Genomic DNA, 24,216 nt, shown 5'->3' on the forward strand with positions numbered 1-24,216 from the left:
TCTCCTGACCGCACGAGATCTTGGGAATGTCACCCTCCACTGTCGCCATGGAGACTCCGACTACCCCTACGTGTTCTGGTTCCAGCACTGGACCGTCCAAGGGACGGGACGTCACATGGTCATGGTCGGGAGGATTTACCACAACACCGCGCAGATGGAGTTGGGGTTCAACGCCCGGTTTGGCATCACGGGCGACGCTAAGGCCGATGTCAATTTGACGATCACCCAGGTCCATCAGTCCGATACCGCACAATACTTCTGTGCAGCAAGTATGCACGGTGCGTCTTCTTGGAAGAGCGCCTGTCACAAAAACGCTGTCATCTGATCTAGTTGTCATACACACACACACACACACACACACACACACACACACACACACACACACACACACACACACACACACACACACACACACACACACACCACACACCTGCACCTAACCACCACAATGAGACCGTTAAATAAATGGATGCAGGCTACTAGAGGGGATATTTATTCGCCAATGTCTTCCATTTTGTTTGTTAGTTTGTGTTTGTTTTCAAGTTCTGGATTTATTCTAGTCATTTTTGCAAGTGTGTGTGTGTGTGTGTGTGTGTGTGTGTGTGTGTGTGTGTGTGTGTGTGTGTGTGTGTGTGTGTGTGTGTGTGTGTGTGTGTGTGTGTGTGTGTGTGTGTGTGTGTGTGTGTGTGTGTGTGTGTGTGTGTTTTACTGCTCCACTACAGGACTATTAAAGGACTGCTATATTATAGGATATATTATTTGACTAACGCACTTGTGAAGCAGGAGCATCAATTTTTTTTCTAAATGCAGTATATTTGACTACCTCTTTCTAATATTTTTTTATTTTTTAAAGTCCTGGTTTACATATTTCTAATCTTTATACAAATTTGGCATAATTTTCGGAAGTGAAACTTGCAGGTGGTAGACGTAGGCATATAGCTGTCCATTTGGGGCGGGCATCTGAAACACGCATCGATTTCATGTCACGTCATTATTCCAAGTCTCTCAAATGATACGCACGGTGATGAAAGATGAGACCATGTTCTCCTTTTTCTATTTACTGTTAGTGGCAGGTAGGTAAAAAAACACAGAACTGTTGAGACACAAATGTGGATTATAAACGTCTAACGTCTAGGCCTATGTCTTTTAGACATTTTGTTTATATAATCCTTATTTTGTATTAGTATTTTTTCATTTAGCAGAGCTAGCTTTAGCCTGGGACTGAAAGCACCGTTAGCTTTTGGTTAATTTTGCTTGTGCACCTGTTGTGTATCTTGGTGATCAACATTTGAATATTGTTGATGCTATTCATCTCGTGTGTATTCGACTAATACGTCCACCTCGTTCCCAGCCAGTTTATTTCACCCAGGTTTTCCAACTGACCTATTCCAGAGACGGTCAACGGTGGGGTCGCCGGGTGAGACGGTGACCCTCACCTGCAGCCACGACGACGACGCAGTCTTCTATCTATTCTGGTATCGACTGAGGAAGTTTGGTGAACCATTGGTTTTAGTAGGTTACGTCTATGCGGAAATCATCAACACCGAGCCGCAGTTTGAGCATAGATTCGTCCTTAGTGGGAATGCAAAAGGCAAGATTAATTTGATGATTGGAAATCTGAGCGTCGAGGACAGCGGCGTCTACTACTGCTGCTCCAAACTGCACGATGGTGCAAAGTGTCCGCTTCCTTGTACAAAAACACCAATAGTGTTAAATGGCGCATTATGAAACACAAGCGTATTGTTCTTTCGTCATAAATCAACGAATAAATTAGATAATTTCGATAATATGTTGATTGTGCTGCATACTGTGCTGGGCTTGGATGTTGGGGGAGACGTCATCCATACTAACATACGTCATGCATCGCAGGAATTCTTTACTTCTCTGCCTTCATGCATTTCTGCATTTCAGATCAACATGAATCCGAACTACTTGCACTCTGACTTTCTCCTTTTTCCTGGCCACCTCTCAGTCTAAATAACATATATTTATAAATATTTTATGACAATTCGGATCTAAATCTGTGGGCCAATGCATACCGTACATGCTATGTTAATGGGCTTTTTCAGGAGGTATGAACCATGATGAATAAATAATACATTTCATCTGTGACAAGCAAATTTTCTTAAATTAATTATGCCTGCAACCCAAACCAATAATTAGAAGACCAGGATATACAATATTGAAAATGTGAGAACAAAAGTAAATGGGATAGAAGGAAAGAATTCTGCAAAAGTCCACAATCATTTCATCTTTATCCCACCCAGCCAACAGTTCTGGTCGCTATGACAACCAACAGGGTAGATATTTGATCAGATAGGATTTCAGGCTAAATGCAGCTGCTAGTGTAGGTCTACTGTAATATTGGAAGCTGGGTAATTTTATCCGATAGGTGGAGGCAAAACACTATTCAGAGAATCAAAATCTACTGCCCCCCCCCCCTCCCCCCTCCCAGACAGACTACACCTACACCAACACCAACCGATGAAAAACATCTAGCCTATATTTTGTTGATATCACAGATCAAGCTCAAGCCTCCATCTTCCAGTCAGAAATGATTGTCAGCCATGTAATGCATGAGATAGGAATTATCTTCATTCTCTGTCTGTGTAAGTTGCTATGTTTCCTATTTTTATAACTAAAAATACATAGTTTCAATTTAAGCTATCAATGGATGCAGTACTAGGCATTTGTTCAATGTACACGTACTGTATCTTGTTGTTGTAATCCTTGCTTTATTATTCCTTCAGCTATCTACACTCCCTCAAGGGTTAGCGTTTCATTGATCACAGCCTCATCTTAAAGTCGCTTTGGATGAAAGCGTGGGCTAAAACGACTCAATGTAATGCAAATGTGACTTCTCTAACTTATGCTCCACTTCCTCCTCATTCCATCCACAGTCGAGGTCAAAGGCATCGAGTTTCAGGAGTCCGGTCCCAAGATAGTACCGGACGAGAAGGCAGAGGTCGTGATCAACTGTAGCCATGACGACAGCTCTCGGCCTGTGATGCTGTGGTACCAGCAGAAACAGGGCTCGGGTCCCTTGGTCTTGCTGGGTTATAACTATGGAGCCACTACATCAAACTATGAGGACGGCATCAAAGAGCAGTTTGAGATCAAAATGGACGACAGGCAGAGCGGATCCCTGGCGGTTCGGGAGGCAAACGTGACGCACACGGCAGTGTACTTCTGCGCTGCTGGTGAGCACAGTGATGTGGTTTTGAACCGTGTGCGCACTAAAACGCTCCTCTGTCTATCGAGTCGATGATGAACAGTACTACGCAGCGGAGGGTGTGTCTTAGTCTTCATGAAACAGACTTGTTCTGAAGGAGGGTCTGTATGTCTGAAAACAACATGGAGGACAGGATGTCTTTTACAGTCGTTGGTGTACTCCTGACTTTGCTTCGACTTCTGGGTATAATCTCTCTCATGAGTCTGCCAAAATGTCAAATGTCAATCATTACAGTTTTGTCTTGGACTTTAAATGAACATCATCTGTCCCTCTGCTTTTCTGTTCACAGGTGTGTTAGACTGTGTGACATTTGTGCCATCCCATCCCATAATACTTCCGGAAAACACCCAGGCGGAGATTAAATGTCAACACGACGACGATGCTCTCGATGTCATGTTATGGTACCAGCGAAGACCAGAGAGCAACAATTTGAGTCTAATAGGCTACAGCTACTTTGGCAACGACCCCAACTACGAAAAAGAGTTCAAAGATCAATTTGAGTTGAAGAGGGAGAGCCGACTGAAAGGAGCGCTGGTACGTCGAAAGGCAGAGGCAAAAGACTCTGGGGAGTATTTCTGCGCTGCCAGTACACAGTGATGTGGTTTGATGTGCGTGCTCACTCGAAACCGATCTGTCCTTTCATCAAAGCTCAAAAAAAAAGCTCAAATCCAAACTGTACGACTCCTTATCTGTTTTGTTCACTGTATCGATTTTCCATTGGCCACTTCTGTCTCTTTAAAATCAAAATATGACTTTGAATACTGTTGTCTTTGACTACTAAGAAGAAATGCAAGGATCAAGTCAATATAAATAATTTATACGCCTACACCCTGATTGATTGAGTCTGCTATGTACACATCATTCTGGTCAGAACAAGCGTCTTTGAGCAAGGCAGGTTTCAGTACATGTGATGCCGGTCGAGGGAGGAGGAGACTAGAGCAGGGCCAAAGAGTAGAAAGATCGACTTTCTTTCAAGCCCCTGTTTTTGGGCCTAGCGTACCCTGGTGAAACATAGCATAGCATGTTCAGTGACACTGAGGATTATGAACGTTATATGACAAGAGTTGAACTTCATAGAATATTGTCTTTTAAGATCTCTTGAAGGACTTTGCAGTATGTTTCAATTTATATGCAGCCTTGGGATTCTTGTTTTCTGTTTTACACGTAAGACTTATTTCGATATACAATAATTTATCTCAAATCAATTAAAGCAAAGAAATTTTGAAGTTTGCGTTTTACTTATTTAAATTTGTTAGCTAATAAAATAACTAACAATTACAATTTTCCTTTCGCAGATGAAGTTCACAGTGTTATCTTTCAGCAATCATCCGCTAAAATAGTCAGAAAAGGTGCCAAAGGGATCCAGATTGACTGCAGCCATGACGAGAGCAGTTATCTATTAATGTACTGGTACCAACGCAAAGACGACAGCCCGTCCCTGACCCTCATTGGGTTTGGTTACGAGTCGTCCACTCAGACCTACGAGGATCGGTTTGAAGAGCAGTTCAAGATTACAAGAGAAAGCGTCCTTCAAGGAACGCTAGTTCTTACAGAGGCAGCGGAGTCCGACTCGGCAGTGTATTTCTGCGCTGCCAGTACACGGTGATGTGGTTTGATACAGCTCCCTTGCCAAAACACCCTGAGAAATTAAAATGCAGCCTGACTGCTCTTTCCCCTTTGATGATGAGCAGTACTAGGGAGGGTGTGTCTTATTCTCCATGAAAACAACTTGTTCTGTAGGAGGGTCTGTGTGTCGTCTGAAAACAATTTGGAGGAGAGGATGTCTTTTGGAGGAGAGGACCCCTACTTCTGCACCCCAGGGAGGTGGGTTTACCTCTGGTTCCTGTGTCATCATGGTCTTGGGCTTTGGTCCTGATGTTGGCTTCTGGTTTTGGACTGGTTCTCTGCTCCTGGTCTGGTCTTTGTGGGGTTTCTGCACGGTGCCATTTGTCTTTGTTTCTTCCCTGTGTTGAGATCCATGGATCTGGTGTTGGGTCTCGGGTGACAGCCAGGGCTGTAGTGGAGGGTAAACGCACGTAAACGCCGTTTACGCACCTCTGGAATTTAGGAAATAGCGTTTACGCACCTCTAAATAGCGTTTACGCACCTCAAAGTTCCCTGTGCCTTGTATTCTGCCGTTGGAATAATCGGAAATAAATTCAGCATCATTTTAAAACACCTAAGACAAGGTTTCATATTGTTGAACAAATAAACGCTGTAATCTGAATCATTTTCATCTGCGCTGTAGGCCTATGCTATTATGGTCTGTGACCCTCCAATCAGTGCCTTGCGGCTGCGGCAGCGACACCAATCAGGATCCAGGAAAATATGTAAACAGGAAGTATCTAAACACATGGCCCTACGCGTTGTGGATTATCATGCCTGCCAGTGCCTACCTGCCATTAATTAGCCATGGATATCAGGCGATTTTTGAAGAGACCTTCGAGTGCTCCCACTCCAACAGATGCCCGAAAAAGGCCTCAAGTACAAAGTAAGACTGAAGATGATCAATTCACAGTTGTTGTTTTTGTGATTTTATAAATCAATTTTACTTGACGAACTATTAAGTGACTACGAGCATTCAGATTGGCCAATGCGTAGTCATGCTATCCGTGTACTGCCCACGTCAAAATGAGTGAAAGTCAGTCAGAGTTTTACTATCCATATTAAACTCCGGTTTCGGCGTATCAACTTCGCTATAGCTTGGTCGCTATGTTAAAGCCTCAATTTGGAGATGCGAGGTTGGCGGTTGCAGCCGTGGACTCCGCGGCTGAACCGTGGATCGGGCGGATGACGCGACAAAAAAATATATTTTAATTAAATTCGGGCGGTTGGCGGTTAAACCAATAAAAATAAAAATATTTATAAATATTTGTATTTTATATATTATAAATATTTTTATTTTATTATTTATTTTCTTTAACATTATTTTCCCAGCAAACTGGCCTGTTCCCTAGAGGATTAGTATTGGGAATCCAAGTTGAAACAACTTGCCCAAAGGTTCAGACTTGATGAAATTCTTGAAGGCTATAGGGATTTTAAGGATAACTCAAGCATCATTCCAGAAAACCTTGCACCACTCCTGAATATCGACCATCTCATTCCAGTTAGCACTGCTGAGTGTGAGAGGGGGTTCAGCTTAATGAACATCATAGTGTGCCCCCTGAGATGCAGTCTGCACTTGGTCACAGTTTCGTCCTTGATGTTTATTCAACTGAATGGCCCACCACTCAGCCACCACAAAGTTCAATCCAACACGTATGTGAAGTCCTGGCTGGTGAAGCACAGGGGAGCCATGAACTCCAGAACACGCCCCTGCAAGGCAGGACCTGACGTGGAGGACAAGGAGGCCCTCTGGGTACTACTGTGAAAAGCATGCATACTAATACACACACATACACACATGCCATAGATAGATAGTTCTTAATCTACACATACTTTTCTTTACTGTTGAAATTTGAATAACTTGAATAAACTACAAACACATTCATTGACTGTCATTGATTGATTTAATATGACTTTAATTGATAACATAATGGAATATAGCCAGGCTAGCCTTACAGAGTCGCAACACTTTGCGTTGCGTTGCATTGTGTCGAGTTCGGTCTGATCAAAAAAATCATAGTTTACCCACCTCTAATTTGACCACTACAGCCCTGGTGACAGCCGTGGTAGGCTGGTGGTCCAGGGTCATCTCTCTGAACTTTGACCCTTCCTCTAGCCCCCTCCTAACTCCTTACCATAACCCCTCTACCCCCATATGCTAAGGAGCCTGCCTCGCTCAATTTATGTCCCATTTATTATGAACCTATCAGACGAAACAAGTCTAGCAACAAATCGAAACCAAATAGAATTTGAAATGTTACACACTTTTACACTTGGAAATATTGCTTTCAATCTCAAAGAAGGCCAATAGCCATATCCCTCAGGGGCGTAGCCAGGGTTAGAAATATAGTGAGGTCCTGGCTTCATTTGCAGGGGTTCAGTTATGTGGAGGGGGGGGGGGGGCACGCACAAGCACAAACAAATGTCACACATGGCGGACACAAAGTGACAAGTCTCAACAGAATTAAGCATTTTCTCACGTCATGTCGGAGAAGTTCTCAACCGCTGATTTTGTATACAGCTGTACTTTAATTTTTACGTCTAACGAATTGCGGTGAGCTCATAGCTGGCTACGGTCATGGACGTGAGATGACCAGGGTGAGAACCCCTGGTCTGAAGGAGTATTTCCTACAGCCTCAGTGGTGGCGGTCGTGCCTCATATGTTGAACCGAGTAAGGTGTGGCCACACTCTGCTGCCGTCAGCCATATCGGCAGCATGCTAGTCACAGCTCTTCATCTGTTCAGTTTATTCTTTTTAGGTGAGTTTTGTCATTGAAGGGCAGGGCTCATGGATAGACATCATAATGGAGAATTACATTGAATGTTTTTGTTATTAAATACTTTCTTACTCACCCTCAATAGTACATAGGAGACACAGGCTTGTACTGGATTCCATCCTTTTTTGTGTGTGAATGAATAACAAACGAGAGAGCCCCTTCTTGACCAATGCAGGTCTGGCTGCCGTCCCGGTGCCCGTTCAACCCGGGGATCTGACCCTCCAGCCGGGCGCTGCCATCACGCTCACCTGCAGTCTGGCGTCCGACATGTCGAGCTACACCATGCTCTGGTACCGACAGCACGTCTACGGTGATCCCATCGAGTTCATCATCCAAGAATACGACACCAGTCGGGGTCGCTTCAAAGCCACTCTGGACACAAACCAGAACCGCTTCTCGCTGGGAATAAGCGAGTTGCAGGTGAACGACAGCGGGACGTTCTACTGCGCAGCCTATCACCGCGACACGCCTGGGTGCAGCAGGCGTACACATACCGTCGCTGGGCTGCGTTCATAGCGCTGTGGAGGAGCGGGTATCACAGATGTCGAGGGCGCCGGGAGACCTCGTGGTTTTGATAGAAGTCGAGATAGCCAACTGTCAGGCCGATTGGTGAATATGCAATGCAAGCGTTCTCATAACAGTGCAGTTGTTATCATTATTTATTATTGAAGGTTTAGTTAGACATGGACAGTGCAAATTAATAAACATGAAAAATGTACCAGAATTAGCCAAAATGGCTATTTTGCATCTGTTGTCCATGGGCCGATGTTAACAGGCCTAAAGGAATTATAAACACAAGAACTAAAATAACTATACACACATCATACAGGCCGTGGTTGCGATACGAACATTAGCTCTTGACTCTAAGCAACAAGTGAGGAGGACATCCCACTGAAAAGCAAAGAAGACATCATAATCATCAGTGACTTGGCTGACGTCGTCACGTCACTGACAATGTGACAAGAAAACGGACAGACTTAGAACCTACAGGCCTACAACCAAAGAGATAAAGAACAGGCCTTGAGAATATGGTGCCTGTGGCGTTATGTCACGGCCGTCCCCTGGGAAGGTAGCTTAACCCCAGCAGGGGACAAGGCGCACCATGAGTGTAACTCCTTTCGAATACACGGCAACACAGGAACAGTTCTTTTTGGAAAACGGGCGTTTATTGATGCCTTTCTTCTTGCTGTACACACCATCCACGCCGTGAGAACTTAAACACAGTACAATACAGTACGTCAGATAACGGTTTGCATCAATAAACACTAATAAAGAAATGAAATTACAAAAATACAATACCTCGTTGGCTGCTTGTAACGAAAAGAGGTTCTAACAGAGGTTTGCTTGAAGTTTCTTATCATACAGTGCATTTAACTTGTAAATCTTTTGAGGAGCTGAAGACAACGTGCTTATGGCTCCAACTTTCTTGCATGTTCTCTCCTCTTATCAGTCCGTGGGGGGCGTAACATTACAACAATTGTTCCGCCTTGCAACACAATTAACAAAATACACATACGTTCTCTCCAGGAGATGAACAATCACACATTTGTAATCATATTTTATAACCTTGCTCATCATGAACTTATTTATTAATATTTATTTATTTACACATATTTAAAGCATTTATATAATATGACATGTACCCTATTTAAAGTACTCTTTCAGCAACAGCTACACTCTACACCTGAGATGTGGGATTTCTCCCTTTTATCTTCACCAGTTTTAAGTATCTGTGTGCGTGTGTGCATGACTGTGTGTGTAGCCTGTGTGTGTGTGTGCGTCCTAAACGGCTTCTACTAGCGTTACTATTTTGTGAATAGGTCTTTCTAAATGAATCAGTCTTGTGTGAGGTTTGCCCTTGTCGACAGAAGTCTCACTGAGCACCAGCTTCAGCTTGCGCACTTTGCCATCTCTTCCAGGCTGAGCTTCGATTACTCTTGCGAGCTTCCATTCATTTCTTGGGGCGCACTCGTCCTTGAGGATCACAATGTCGTTCACTTGTGAGTTCCTTGATGGTCCGTGCCATTTCTGACGTTGTTGTTGGTTCAGCAGATATTCTCGCTTCCATCTTTGCCAGAATTCATTCGCCAAGAACTGCACCTTTCTCCATCTCTTGTGCAGATACAGATCCTCTTTACAGAACTGTCCAGGAGGTGGCAGTATGACTGCAGATTTCATGGTGAGAATATGGTTTGGCGTAAGAGGCTCTGGAGCTGTTGGGTCGTGGAGATGTTCAACACTCAAAGGTCGGCTGTTGATAATGGCCATCGTTTCGTACATGAGCGTCTTCAAGCTTGTGGTGTCAAGTCTGTTTGCCCACTTGTCGAACATGGTCGTCAGGATGCTTCTAATTGTTCGAATTTGGCGCTCCCAGACTCCACCCATATGACTTGCTGATGGGATGTTCACAATGAATTCACAACCGATTTCCCTTTGGCGCTCTTGATCCATGCCCTTGAGTAGCTCTGCAAACTCTCTTCTAGCACCCATAAAATTTGTCCCCTGATCACACCTCAGTTGTCGCACAGGGCCTCTGATGGCTATGAGTGTTCTGAGGGCGTTAATGAACGCATCAGTGGTCATGTCGTCTAGGGTCTCTATATGCACTGCTCTAGAGCATAAGCAGGTAAAGATCAACCCATATCGTTTAAGTTCTTTTCTTCCTTCTTTCACAAGGAATGGACCAAAGCAGTCGAGTCCGCAGTAGGTAAATGGAGGACTTGTCAGAGTTCTCTCTTCTGGGAGATCTGCCATTTGTTGAACTTCTGTGGTTCTCCTATACTTTCTGCATGGGACGCACTTGTAGATGTGAGAGGAGACGACACTTCCGCATCCAAGAATCCATATGCCATTTGCGCGTATCTCGTTCATTGTCATCCCTCTTCCTTGGTGGTGTACACGTTCATGGTGATACTTGACAATCAGGTCTGACACGTGTGCTTTCCGTGGCAGTATTGCTGGATGCTTCACATCGTGGTGCAGAGCTGACTGAGACAACCGTCCTCCCACCCTGAGGATATCATTCACATCAAGGTAGGCGTTCAGTCGGTAGAGCTTGTTGCGCTTGCAGAGTTTTTCAGCTCCGTTGCATTTGATTTTCTTTAGTTCATCAGCAAAGGCTTCCTCTTGTGTAAGCTTGATGATGAACAGCTCTGCTTCGCGTCTCTCTTCCAGGTTTGTAGTTTCGCCGGTCCCTACTTGACCTCCACTACGTTTCCTGATGTATTTCTTTAGTCTAGCGACAGCCTTCACAGCTCTTGACCAGTCTGAGAACTTACTTAGATGGCTGAGCAATGGGTTTTTGATTTCGACTTTGACAGTATGAACATAGGCTTTCCGCAGTTCTGGGTCAGCATCATCCATTTCTACTATTGGTTCTTTAATTGACAGATTGGGTTGCCAAAGGAAGTCTGGTCCCTTCAACCAACAAGAGTCCTTCAATTGGGCTGCACTGGCTCCTCTAGACGCCAGGTCTGCTGGGTTGTCTTCGGAGCTGACATGGTGCCATTGTGCAGAGTCGGTACTTGATTTGATTCGCTGTATGCGGTTCGCAACGAATGTATGGAATCTCTTGGCATCATTATTCACATAGCCTAGTACTACCTTTGAATCAGTCCAGTAGTACTCTGGCAGAGCTTCTATTTCCAGCTCTCCTCTGATGGAGTCACCACTGCGCACAGAGGTGACTGCAGATGATAGTTCAAGTCTTGGGATTGTGGTCAGTTTCGTGGGGGCGACCCTCGACTTTCCCATGATGAGTGAACAGCTGACCTGTCAGGTTTCACTTGTGACTCGAAGGTACGAGCAGGCACCGTAGCCTATGCAACTTGCGTCTGAAAAGTTGTGTAGTTCATACTTTGAAGTCTTCCCGAATTCTTCAGGTGAGTAACTTCTTGGGATTTTCAAAGATGCCAGCTCAGGTAAGTCTCTCAGCCATGACTCCCACCGTGGGCGAACGTGTTCTGGAAGCGCTTCGTCCCAGGTTACCTTCTCGCTGCACAGTGTTTGAAGAATCTGCTTACCGAGCAGTATGAATGGCGCCACAAAGCCAAGTGGGTCGAAGACAGAGGCGATAGTTGAGAGCACTCCTCTTCTAGTGAGTGGTTTGTCCTTCACGATGATTCTGAATTGGAACTCGTCTGCTTCAACACACCACTGGACACCGAGGGCTCGTTCGATGTGTTCTCCTAGTGCTATGTCTTGATCCTTGACTTGAGTACATTCTGTTGGTGGCACTGAGTTGATCACATCCTTACTGTTTGACACAAACTTGTGTAGTCTCAAGTTTCCCGTTCTGCATAGGGCTCTTGATTCTTTGATCAGGCTGATTGCCTCTGTGGTTGTGGAAACACTTGTTAGGCCATCATCAACGTAAAAACTTCTCTGGATGAACCTTATCGCCTCTTCATTGTAGTGGCCGCGGCCTTGTGCGGCAAGGTGCTTGAGGGCAAAGTTGGAGCAGCCGGGTGATGAAGCTGCCCCAAACAAGTGCACGCGCATCCTGTACACCGAGGGTTTAGAGTTCATATCGCCTTTGTCCCACCAGAGGAACCTCAAGTAGTCCTGGTGTTCTCTTGCCACGTGGAATTGATGAAACATCTTCTCAATGTCACACATTATGGCGATTGGGCCCTTCCTGAATCGGATCAGCACACCGACCAAAGTGTTCGTCAGGTCTGGTCCAGTTAAGAGGTGATCATTGAGCGATGTATCTTGGAAACGTGCAGAACAGTCGAAGACTACGCGTATCTTCCCTGGTTTGTGAGGGTGGTAGACTCCGTGGTGCGGAATATACCATGCTGGTTGCTTGTGGAGTTCAGACTCTGGGACTTTGACAGCGTCTCCACGAGCAATGATGTCATTCATGAATAGAACATAGTCATTGTAGTATTGTTCGTTCTTTCTTAGTCGTCTCTCCAGTGCTGCTAATCTGTTAACTGCACATCTTTCGTTACTTGGCAGACTGGGTTTCTCTTTCTTGAACGGAAGTGGTAGTTCATAGTGCCCATCTTCTTTTTGTCTTATCCCCTCTTTCACTCTTGACATGAAGAGAAGATCGTCTTGAGAGACTGGATTGTCGTCTGTTGACTGGTCTGTGAAATCCATTTCAAGTGCCTTGATGATTTCAGACGGATTCAGCTCTTTGACCTGATTTCTGCAGACGAAGTGTACTTCTTCTTTGAGCCGACTTAGAGGTTGTGCAGCAGGAGTCACTTGTCGTACAATGACCCTATGGCTCAGACCTATTGCATCTTCATACTCAGTAGCTGGCTTGGAACAGCCTACAATGCTCCATCCAAGGTCGGTCCGTTGACCATATGGATGGCCTTCTTCTCCGCATAGGATTTCTCTGGGAAGAAGAGCTTGATGGCAGTTGTAGCCTATAAGTAGGCCGACTTGGCAGTCCAATGGTGGAGGAATCTTGTCGACCAATGGTTCAAGATGAGGCCATTTTTTAGCTGTCTCTGAGGTGGGAATGTGCGACCTCTCAGCAGGAATGAACTCGCGTGAAAAGAGAGGTGGTAGTGAAATCATTTTGTCAATGTTGTAGCCTCTCACGTGAAGGTTGTACAGTTTTTGACAGGGTATGACTGTAGAAACTGAAGACATTGTGGAAAGCCGCAGACAGACATTCTCTTTCTTCGTGTTGAGCTCTTGAGCAACTTGGTCAAGGATGAATGTCGTGTCACTCTGCGTATCCAGCAATGCATATGTTAAGATCTCATGGTCAGGCTGTTTTGTGGAGGACACCCAGACTGGTACTATTGAGGATGTGTGTGAGCCTTGATTGCCTTGGGCAACTCTATTGGTGGTTGCAGTGGCAGTTGCAGGGGTTTGCTCTGTTCCTCTGGCTTTATTTGAGTCGCTCTCCACTTTCTTTGCTTGAGAACTCTTTTGGAAGTTGTCGTCATGCAAGCATGTTGGATGTCTTCGTCGACATGTATCACACTTGCTCTTATCCTCACAATTTCTGGAGTGGTGACCGGTCTTTAGACAGCCGAAGCAAAGTTTTTCTTCTTGTACAAATTTGATGCGATCTGGGACTGTCTTTTCGACAAACTTAAAACACTTCTCCAGCCGGTGTCCAGACTTCTTGCAGAAGACACAAGAGACAGTGTTCTGTGTTGTATTTGTCGACAATGTTTTTGCCTTTATGGTTTCAGTCCTTGTCTGCCTTGGTTTCTCATTCTGTGTATTCTTGAGTGCTTGGACAGAGGATATTGGGTCACACGCCAGATCCGCTTCCTTTGATAAGAAGTTCACCAACTCTTTGAAAGGAGGATATTCAGCTTTTGCTTGTCTTGCTTCCATTGCTTTACGATTCCATCTCGACACAAGCCAGTCTGGGAGCTTTGACAAGATCTTCTGACTTTCAGTGCAGTCATTGAGAATCTCTAGCGTCTTAATATGAGGTATTGCGGCCTCACAGCTCTGGAGGAAATCTGCAAGTTCTCTGAGTTCGCATCCGTCTTTATAGTTTACCTTTGGCCACGCATGCAGCTTGTCTCTGAAGGACTTCCCGATTACGAAAGGGTCTCCAAAGCGCTTCTCTAGCAGCTTCCATGCAGTGTCGTACGCTGCCTCTGTGCCGATCAGGAAGAGTCCCTCGACAGCTTTCTTCGCAGCACCGCTTAGATACTTTCTCAAGTAGTAGAGTTTCTCATTTTTTGGAATGCCTTTTCGGTCAATTAGTATTTGAAATGATAATTTCCAGTCGTTGTACTTTATGGGATCTCCCGTGTATACTGTAGGTTCAGGTGTTGGGAGACGATTAGCACTCATGGCTTCAGCGAGAGCAGTTGCTAGATCAGGACCTTGTGCCTGCCCTTTTGGTGAGACTTGTGCGACTAATTGAACGTCGGGATGATAATGACTTTGTACTTGAGCTTGTTGAGGAATGAATGCAGGACTTGATGCTTTGTGGGTTTGTAACTTATATGGCAATTTGACATCATGTGGTAGACTAACTACTTCGGACTTGTCACTGAGTTCATCGTACACCTTGACTCGGGCCTTGGCTGCATTCAGCTTTTTTACTTCTTCTAAGCGCTCAAGCTTTCGGAGCTGATTTTGTATTGCCTGTTGTCTGGCTAGCGATTCAGCCTCCAGTCTTTGAAGTTCAGTGACTTCCTTGTCCTGCTCCTCTAGCACTGACAAAACTTCTTTGGCAGCAGCTGCTTCTGCTACAGCCTCATCTCTCTTGACTGAATGATTGCTCGAATGAGTGTTGTGTTCTGAACGGAGGTATAGAGACTTTAATGATGGACTTGATGAATTGAGAATGGAGCCGACGTCTGGCCATTGTTCCTCATTCAATGCAGCGTCACCATCAATGAGTTGTTGTGCTCTTTTAATCATGAATTCGGACATAGCTACACATGCATCCACTTTGCGTCGCACGTCTGCATCAGGAGCTTGTATTTGACGGAGTTCTTCATATGTTGTCTTAACATCTGTGCATGTGGATTGTAGATCGTCAATCAACTTGTTTAATTCTTCATCTGAGATTTCATCACTCAACCATTCTTTAGCTAGCTTCGCATTACACTTCCATTTCTCATAGGCAAGTCTGTATCTGCGATGTACGCCTTTTGAATTTTCTTCTTGGAGCTCTTTCCCCTTTTCCGTCAAGGTTCGAGTTCTTTTGCTTCTTCGCACAGTGTCTTCTCCTTCTACAGCTTGGGCATCAACCTCGGGCTGAGCTAGTGAGTCTGTGTGTTGTTCAGTAATATGTGAGCTTGTGATCTGTTCTATAATATCTGTGTTTGGTTCTGTAACATTTATGTTTGAATCTGTAACCTTTGTGCTTGAATCAGACATATTGAAATAATGAGGCTTGTCAATTGACAATGTGTTGAGAAGATTAATTAAACTAATTTGGAAGTAGTTTTATATGAGTTGAAAATACCTAGTCACTTAAATTAGGCCTATTTAGCCTAGGCTATGTTTTACTTGAACAGCCTACTGTTTACTTGTTAATTCTGCAAATGCTTCCTAAAGGTTTGTGCAGAAAGCTCTTAATAAAGAGGAAGTTACTTGGGCCTATTTTGATTATTACTTAATTTGGGGTTTATATGTACATTGAGTCTCCCATAGACTTATAAATTCAACTTAAAATGCCCTTTGCTTAGTAAACAGAAAATGTATAAATCTTGACCAAACTCAAAGATGCCTTATTAAGCTGGCTTAATTAACAGAAATATGCCAATCTTGCTTTAACTTAAGAATGCCTTTTACACCTGGCAGAATGAACTGAAATTACAAAATCTTTCTTTTGAATTATGCTGTTGCACCGTTTGAAACTAAAAGCCTTCTTGGTCTGCAGTTGGACTAATTTGCAGTTAAACACATACAGTTCGACAATATCAGCAAATGAACATAATACTAGTTTGAAACCTTCATACTAGGCACCGTTTGCAAAGTGATAACCTGAGTCCTTGTGAATTCCAGAAACTTCTTCTCCCACCACTTGGCTTTGGCGGGGCTTCTTTGTCCTGGAAATCGACTTGATTGACAGGCAGGCTAATCTTCGTCTTCGAGATGCGCTAGCATGAATGGAAACTTAGCTATCAATGTTCGTTGAACTTGCTTCTATCGTCTTCTTCCACCATATGGTCCCGTGTCTCTCCTACCCGCGAAGGCAGTCGAGTTCTCACTGTAACTCCTTTCGAATACACGGCAACACAGGAACAGTTCTTTTTGGAAAACGGGCGTTTATTGATGCCTTTCTTCTTGCTGTACACACCATCCACGCCGTGAGAACTTAAACACAGTACAATACAGTACGTCAGATAACGGTTTGCATCAATAAACACTAATAAAGAAATGAAATTACAAAAATACAATACCTCGTTGGCTGCTTGTAACGAAAAGAGGTTCTAACAGAGGTTTGCTTGAAGTTTCTTATCATACAGTGCATTTAACTTGTAAATCTTTTGAGGAGCTGAAGACAACGTGCTTATGGCTCCAACTTTCTTGCATGTTCTCTCCTCTTATCAGTCCGTGGGGGGCGTAACATTACAACAATTGTTCCGCCTTGCAACACAATTAACAAAATACACATACGTTCTCTCCAGGAGATGAACAATCACACATTTGTAATCATATTTTATAACCTTGCTCATCATGAACTTATTTATTAATATTTATTTATTTACACATATTTAAAGCATTTATATAATATGACATGTACCCTATTTAAAGTACTCTTTCAGCAACAGCTACAATGAGGATTAGGATGACTCAAATGATGGCTCCACCACCGCTAGGCCACCATGAGGGAATGAACCCAGTGGTGGGGAGATAATGAGGTTACACTGTTACAAAAGGTCTGTGCTTTTCTGACAATAAACTGTTAACAATATAAAATGTGTTGGATAGATAGATAAATAGATAGATTTATCTATCTATTTCATTTTCTATCTACACTCCAGAATAAATGTACAATCTCCACCAGGTCACCCTAAAACGCAGCAGAATGAACATCTACGATATTACAATTTTTACTCTGCTCCGCTCTTTTTTTATTCTTCCTATGCCTCTGTAGCTTCCTTGGGGCTAGGCCCCCCACTCATATACTTTATCCTGGCATTCTGTCCCCACAAGGAAGAATTGCTGTTGGAATAATTAATTCTGAAATGTGATACTGACAAGTAAGGTCCAATTAGGTTAGGGTACAGGTGTAATAAGATCAGCTTGCCAAGATTGCCAAGATAAAGTATGTTGAGGGGAGGATAAGATCATGGAGGTTAGGTGATGAGGCAAGAAAGAAGACTGTGAGGAAGATGAAGTACTGTCAAGATTAAATACATTTTACGATATGTATAGGCTAAGGAGCCTGCCTCGCTCGTTTTATGTCCAATTTATGATGAACCTATCAGACCAAGCAAGTCTAGCGACAAATCGAAACCAAATAGAATTTGAAATGTTACACCCATTTTTAGATGACTTGCTCCTCCAAAATAATAGAATTGAAGCATTTGGCGGAGAAAGGGTCATTTTAAGTGTCAAACACTGACCTCTGTGGCAGACACAGCGTGTGACACGTGACTAGTATAGAAGAAAACGACTGTTACAGAATTGAAAGGTAACAAAATGCAAAGGATTCCAGCACATGCCTGCAAAAAACGTCCTTAATCTATAATGACAATAAAGATACAAAATTAAAGCACAACTGAAGTCATCATTCTTTGATAGGATTATTTGAGGGGAAGGTCATGTTTTAACAAACTTTTTTTCCTTATTTCTCACTCAAATTACGTGCTTTTTCGCGAACTTTTTCAATATTATAACCTCGTATATAATAATAATTTGCATAACCCAAGCATTGGTTATTAGACAGATATAGAAAATTCATAAAATAATCAAATCAAACCATTTTATATTTCAAGATGTGCTGATTTTCAAGTTATTTCACTCCAACATTTTTTATATTTTTTATAATTAAAAGATAATTATGAAGAAATGTATAATTTCCTTATGTCAGCCCCATGTAAACACTGGATTAGGGAAGGCAGACTACATACAAAACACCTTCCATTTGGAACAAACTCCAACAATACTTGATGTTGTGTGTTTGTGTTTTACAGAGAATTAATTAATCTCATCTCCCTTCCAACAGAATTATCCTGCATTGACTGTAATTGCTAATGTTTTTATATCCATTGTATTGTTTTACTTTACTTTATTATCTTATCTACTTTATTTTTATATTTCCCTCGGCACCGTTGCAAAAGAAGGATTATTTCCCTCAATGTGTTTTCCGGGGTTGAATAAACTAAAATGAAAAAATGAAAACGATCATTTTATTCTAAATTGCGTGCGTGCGTGCGTGTGTGAGCGACAGACCACGTCACCATGACGAAATCTGCTATAAAAAGGCGGCAGGTGGAGAGAGACGTAACCAAAGGTGTCCACATCCACCGTGTCATCATCCACAACAAAGGAAAAACGACACAAACAAACACACAACAGAACACAAAGAGAACTTTTCATCTGACGCCTCGCGCCTGCTATTCCTGGCGCCGGCGGCTTTTCTTAGCTCGTGCAGAGCAGCACGTGCGGGGTACAGCCGTTTGCGCTGTTTCTGCATGAGCTAAGACAACCCGCACCACATGCTGCTGCTGCTGATGCTCGGGGGAGATATGGGGAGGGCGTGCGCGGGGAGCGCTGATGTTTTTGTATGATGATGTTTCACCGTGGGGACAGGGGGCCACGGTGATACATCCCCATAGAGGCGCCGTACAAAAACCTCCCGCCGTTCACACGCACTGTGCCACCGCACAACCCGCTGCATCTCAAGGAAAAAAAACCAACAATGGAGGTAAAGTCGACGCCATGGCTTCCCGGGTGCTTCTCTATACAAACCATGAGGAACATTGAAGACGTTAAAATAGATTTTGTTCCGGTTTTTCTGATGCCAATCGATTCCATTTGTGTGCGTAATTCGCCCTAGTTGATCAAACTTCGCAGCACGCATGCGTGTTTCGTCCATACACCAAATACATCTAGGGATGTGGTGTCTACCTTGGGGATGAATTCGGAAAGTTTGATGGCTTTTTGGTACAAGAGCAGACCAGTGTGACACTGGAAACGAGGCCTACTTTGGAAAAGGGACGAAACTCACGGTCCTGGGTAAGTCCACGCTCAAAATCCATCGCTATGACCAGCTGACAACAAGCGTTTGACCGCGAATAGAGCCGAGTCGTTCTAATACAGACCGATCTGGGAGATCTGGGTTTTGGGAAGAATCGATAACACTGTGACCAACACTGAACCAGCCTTCTTTGGCAAAGGAACCAAGCTGACCGTCTTAGGTAAATATTCCGTTCTCTAAATATGAAATGCTAAGACTGACACTTTCTACAGCCTCGGCATGAAAACCGTATGCCAGTATTCGATATAGTGTGAGTATCGCGGTTGGGGAAAGTTTGAGCAGATTATACCTGCCATTTCTGCACTGTGATGATTCAAGTGAAGCATATTTCGGAAAAGGAACCAAGCTGACCGTTTTGGGTAAGAGAATGATAAAGAAAAGATGTAGGCCTACAACTTAAGACACATAGGTAAAATGTAAAGGGGAGCAGTCAAAGAACTCTATAGTTGTCCTGCTTCGTACGGTACCTACTTATTGCCATTAAGCTGTTGCACTGTGCCAATTATGAGGCCTATTTCGGCAAGGGAACAAAACTCACTGTTCTGGGTAAGTCCTAACGTTATTTCAATTTTCGGTATGCATTGAATGCACTTGACCTGTGAATGAAACATTTACCTTGTGTGAGTCTGGTTAACTAATCTGTGGAAATAATGTGTTAGTAGGCCTGTCTCTATAAAGAAAAGGGGTAGGATCGCTTTAGAGCAGATATCTCAGGAGAAGGGGTTAAAGGCATTAAAACAGTGAGCCCAGCTGGGTCTTGGGTTTATTGGTTGTTCTTGTGCACTGTGCCGGTGGTTTTAACGAGGCACACTTTGGTGGAGGAACCAGGTTAACGGTCATAGGTGAGACATCTAATGTTGTTTTTTACTTGTACTGATTGAAATAGATAGATTAACCTGAAACGTGCAAATTAGAAGTTCAACGGACTCCCCAACCTTTTCGGTCGGATAGTGCGTCAAGCCAAAGGCAAACTGCCGAGTTTTCAAATGAAAGAAAGACCATTTTTTTATGACTTAAATTAAATAAAATGAAATAACCAATTCTTTCATTAATATAGCCTATGCGGAGGGTTGAGACTCGACGTTAGTGTGTAAAGCGTTCACTTGAACGCATAGCGATAAGAATGAATAAACTACCAAAGGAGAGGGTTCTCCCGTTCGAGGTGGAGGTGAGGTGGAGCCGGTGATGTGGAGGCAAGGTGGAGACAGGGTTATGTTACGGTGGAAATCCTCTGTGCTCAAACTCGGAAGCCTACTTTGGAGCTGGAACGAAATTAACCGTTTTAGGTAAGAAATGTGTCCTCCAGAGCTCTTTATCTCGTAGGAGTCATGGTGTAGACGTTTTGTTCATCGGTAGGCTACTATTAAAAAAAGATCGAATCAAATATTTAAAAAAAATAATTCATTGTTTATGTGTATAGAATGTTCGAAAACGGTGAGTTAGGATTCGGATTCATAAAAGGAAAATCTTGATCCAAGCGGTGTGTTGGCCCAGTGCCCTGAGAACACGGACTTGGAGTCAGTTTTATCCGCTCCCAGACTGTAAAGGCTGTGGCGGTGCATGTTGGCCCGGTGCCCGGAGAACAACAAGTTTTAACCGCTCAGTGAGCGGCTGTGCTCCCAGTCCGAGGCATACTTCGGAAAGGGGACAAAACTCACCGTTTTAGGTAAGGATATACGCAGTAAAAATATCGTATGTAATTCGTAATGCATATTAATTCTCTAATGGCGCATGTTAAATACATGTAAATATATATATATAAAAGAGAAATACGTCCACCGAGACCATTTTGGTGGTTAAAAGTCGTATTCGTGATGAAGTGTGTTGTGTAGGTCTACACAACCAGGTTAAATGTTTTAAATAAACTGTACACTGTTTCTACTGTAGGCTAGGCTACACAACCATTAAAGTTTGATTGATTCGCATGGCCTGGTTGTTCTGTAACTGAACTCCGAGCCTGCTGTCTGGTAGAGGCACACGACTCACGGTACTAGGTAAGGAATAACTTGTTTGCAGAGACAGCATTATGTTGGTTAGTATTGACAAAAACAATGGAGGGAAAAGCAATAATTTAAATGAAGAAACAAAGTTAATATTTACTAATAGCAAAATTAATATAAGTGTTTCCATGATATATGAGAAATTAATAATAGATAGGTAATATAGCTAATTGTTTTTTTAACAAGCAGCAAAAGCGAACACTGGCTTTGCTTAGTAAGGCTAATAGTCATTTAGCAAAAAAGTGTTGGTCTAAATTAAGGACGTGTTAATATTGCAAAAAAAATGGTTCTAATGAAAAAGCTAATTAACTAAAAAATATGTAACAGATTACAATGGGATAAAGTGTAACGTAACAATTGTTAAAGCTTGGCACTTGGTTCTATGAACATCCTTAATGTACCAACAGCGATATATTGTTGTTTTTCTTTCTTCTGACAAATGCAATTATTGTAAGTCTCTTCGGATAAATATGTCTGCTAAATGCCCTAAATGTAAATGTAACGAATCACACGCAGAGTGGCCTCGCTCTGTTAACATCCGACTTGGGTCCCCTGCCACAATTAGGCTCCTTAATCCACCTAATGTACACCAACGTACCACGTTTATCGGCCAGGGCCGGTCCCACATGCAGGCCCCACCAGGGGGTACCTGTCATGTGCACAATCATAACTAGTATGGGAGGCAAGTCGGTCAAAGGGATGCGGAGGCTGGTCACCCCGCATGTCAGACGGTCTGACGGCGTCCCTCTGTCCCCATAGAACCGTTGTGTAACATCTCCCCGCCCACGGTGGTGGTCCTGCCGCCCTCTGAGAAGGAGTGCCGGGACCGGAAGAAGCAGCTGAAGAAGACCCTGGTGTGCGTGGCGTCAGGCTTCTACCCGGACCACGTCGGCGTGTCCTGGACTGTGAACGGCCAGTCGGTCACTAAGGGCGTGGCCAGTGACCACCCCGCCCTGCGTGTGGGCGACAAATACCAGATCACCAGCCGGCTCCGGGTGGAGGCCCGGGAGTGGTACACAGAGGGCACCATCTTCACCTGCAATGTCAGCTTCTTCAACGGGACAGACACCTTCAACACCTCGGCCGAGGTTTATGGGAGCGGTGATGGTACAGTACAGCACCCAGAATGACCCTTAAGAGTCCATTACACCAGAACTGGTTTATGGGGTCACAGTAGCACTACTGAACATGAATGACCCTTAGGAGTCCCGTACCATATATTTGTATAGAATATATAGACTAATTGGACTTCAAATTGGATAAAGGGGTCTGCTTAATGACTGAACAGTCAATAAAAAGTATAACACTACTTTATTATAGTAAGTTATTATAGTATAACACTTTGTTTAGGAGCAGTAGCCGCTACGACATCTAGCTTTAGGAGAGCCACAGCTGATTGTCAGCTGACTGACAGGTGACTGACAGGTGACTGACAGGTGACTCACAGGTGACTGACAGGTTTCGGCAGATCCTGGGGATCAATGACGAACAAACGTTGATTTAATTGGTAGGAAACCAGTGTAATAATACGTGTTCTACTCCATCTTTCCAGTCAATGGGACCCAGACGGACGCCATGACCAGAGGTACCAGTTCTGACTCCCAGTAAAACCACACAGCACTAACTTACAGAAAGGACCCATGTACAGGCACTTACTTTACCTGTATAGGCTCCTGTTGATTACGGTCACTCAGACTGAAAATATACTACATATCTTATATTACTTATTATTTGTGAACATCCTGTATATATCTATACATATCTTTTATTCGATGTTAATCCGGTATATTTAATATTTACTTTCCACATTTACTGTAGTTTTCACTTCATCCCAACTGTGTCTCAACAGAACAGTACCTGAACCTAAACCCCAACACGCTGTTAATTTGAAGTTCTGCTTTGTTTTGCCCACAGAGGAATTCGTTAAGGTCACCCAGACGGCCAAACTGTCCTACATCGTAATGATCGTCAAGAACATCGTCTACGGAGTCTTTGTCACGATACTGGCTTGGAAACTCGGCATCGGACGATCGCACGCTACGGTACGTTTTACGTGCGACACAAAGCTAGCATGTAGCAATGATGTGGTTATGAACAAGTTATGAACAAGTGTTTTGGGTTTACAATGCTGTGGCACATATTTCATAAAGGTTAGAGCATGTTGACTTGTTTGTCCAAATAGTTTGTAGGTAAGTCTGTTTAGCATCTCTACTTCAAACCCTCGCATGCACAATTGGTTACACTGTGAGTTGCCATTTGCCACTTTACATTTACACTTATGATAGCAAGACACATATATATATACAGTAGATGGCACGCATGTACACACCTTTCTTGTGAATAATGTTACATTTTGTGTCTGACTTGTTTGCACTGTTGAGCTAGCACGATATTCAAGCAGATCAATGTGCCCGTGAAAATAAACGTGAACCTTGAAGCAGCACTCGAGTGAAGGCTGAAGGGGGCGTCTGGTCAGGACGTCCGTGGCTCAACTTGTGTCTTGTCCCGTCTCGTCCCCCAGGCTAAGAAGTGAGACAGCGGCGGTCCAAGGGAGGTGACGGCTCCAGCTGACCATTTTCTCCGTTGTTGCCTTGGTGATGTGAAACATGCCATCTGAGGATATAAACACATTAGGTTGCACTCTGGAGAGCCACGCTGTGTTCTACATCCAGGCATCAGCCCGCTTCGTCTCAGTTTCTCATCACTTTGAAGATCGCTGATGAAATGATTGGGACGCTAAAATAATTATAAGAAGGAATATTAATAATGATAATCACTTTTGCTGAAATCCATGATGCTATTGTCTCATTAGAATGTATGTTCTTGCATGATTTGTATTTGTTTTCATAAAACCCAATGTTTCTTTCTGTAATAAAGTCGATAAGGTTGAAATGGCTGTGGTTTTGTTCTCGCTAGTTTGTAATAAAAGTTGGTGAGATGAGATGA

General features: G+C 43.5%; 2 protein-coding genes across 3 annotated transcripts; one reads left to right on the forward strand and one right to left on the reverse strand.

The window, feature by feature from the left end:
- Positions 1–701: 701 nt before the first annotated feature.
- Positions 702–24,166, forward strand: LOC115544273 (M1-specific T cell receptor beta chain). The gene is made up of 9 exons (XM_030357135.1): positions 702–2,609; positions 2,901–3,200; positions 7,790–8,129; positions 11,338–11,412; positions 19,184–19,248; positions 22,030–22,377; positions 22,823–22,855; positions 23,185–23,312; positions 23,792–24,166. The coding sequence occupies exons 1-9, from the start codon at positions 2,555–2,557 to the stop codon at positions 23,801–23,803; spliced, it is 1,356 nt and encodes a 451-aa protein (XP_030212995.1). The 5' UTR covers positions 702–2,554; the 3' UTR covers positions 23,804–24,166.
- Positions 8,759–16,954, reverse strand: LOC115544052 (uncharacterized). Of its 2 annotated transcripts, none has more exons than XM_030356823.1 (2): positions 16,464–16,954; positions 8,759–16,377 (listed from the first exon to the last, which is right to left on the reverse strand). In XM_030356823.1, the coding sequence occupies exon 2, from the start codon at positions 15,433–15,435 to the stop codon at positions 11,389–11,391; it is 4,047 nt and encodes a 1,348-aa protein (XP_030212683.1). In that variant the 5' UTR covers positions 15,436–16,377; positions 16,464–16,954; the 3' UTR covers positions 8,759–11,388. The 2 variants fall into 2 exon arrangements, 1 of the variants encoding a protein (XP_030212683.1); XR_003976792.1 differs by lacking the exon at positions 16,464–16,954 and having other exon boundaries at positions 8,762–8,827; positions 8,914–15,461.
- Positions 24,167–24,216: the final 50 nt, after the last annotated feature.

The sequence above is a fragment of the Gadus morhua genome, chromosome 5, assembly GCF_902167405.1.
Source record: "Gadus morhua chromosome 5, gadMor3.0, whole genome shotgun sequence".
In the NCBI taxonomy this organism is placed as follows: domain Eukaryota; kingdom Metazoa; phylum Chordata; class Actinopteri; order Gadiformes; family Gadidae; genus Gadus; species Gadus morhua.

Coding starts and splice junctions, on each gene's coding strand:
- LOC115544273 (XM_030357135.1), top strand. CDS start 2,555: ATGATTGTCAGCCATGTAATGCATGAGATAGGAATTATCTTCATTCTC. Junction 2,610..2,900: donor TATCTTCATTCTCTGTCTGT/GTAAGTTGCTAT, acceptor TTCCATCCACAG/TCGAGGTCAAAGGCATCGAG. Junction 3,201..7,789: donor AGTGTACTTCTGCGCTGCTG/GTGAGCACAGTG, acceptor TGACCAATGCAG/GTCTGGCTGCCGTCCCGGTG.
- LOC115544052 (XM_030356823.1), bottom strand. CDS start 15,435: ATGTCTGATTCAAGCACAAAGGTTACAGATTCAAACATAAATGTTACA.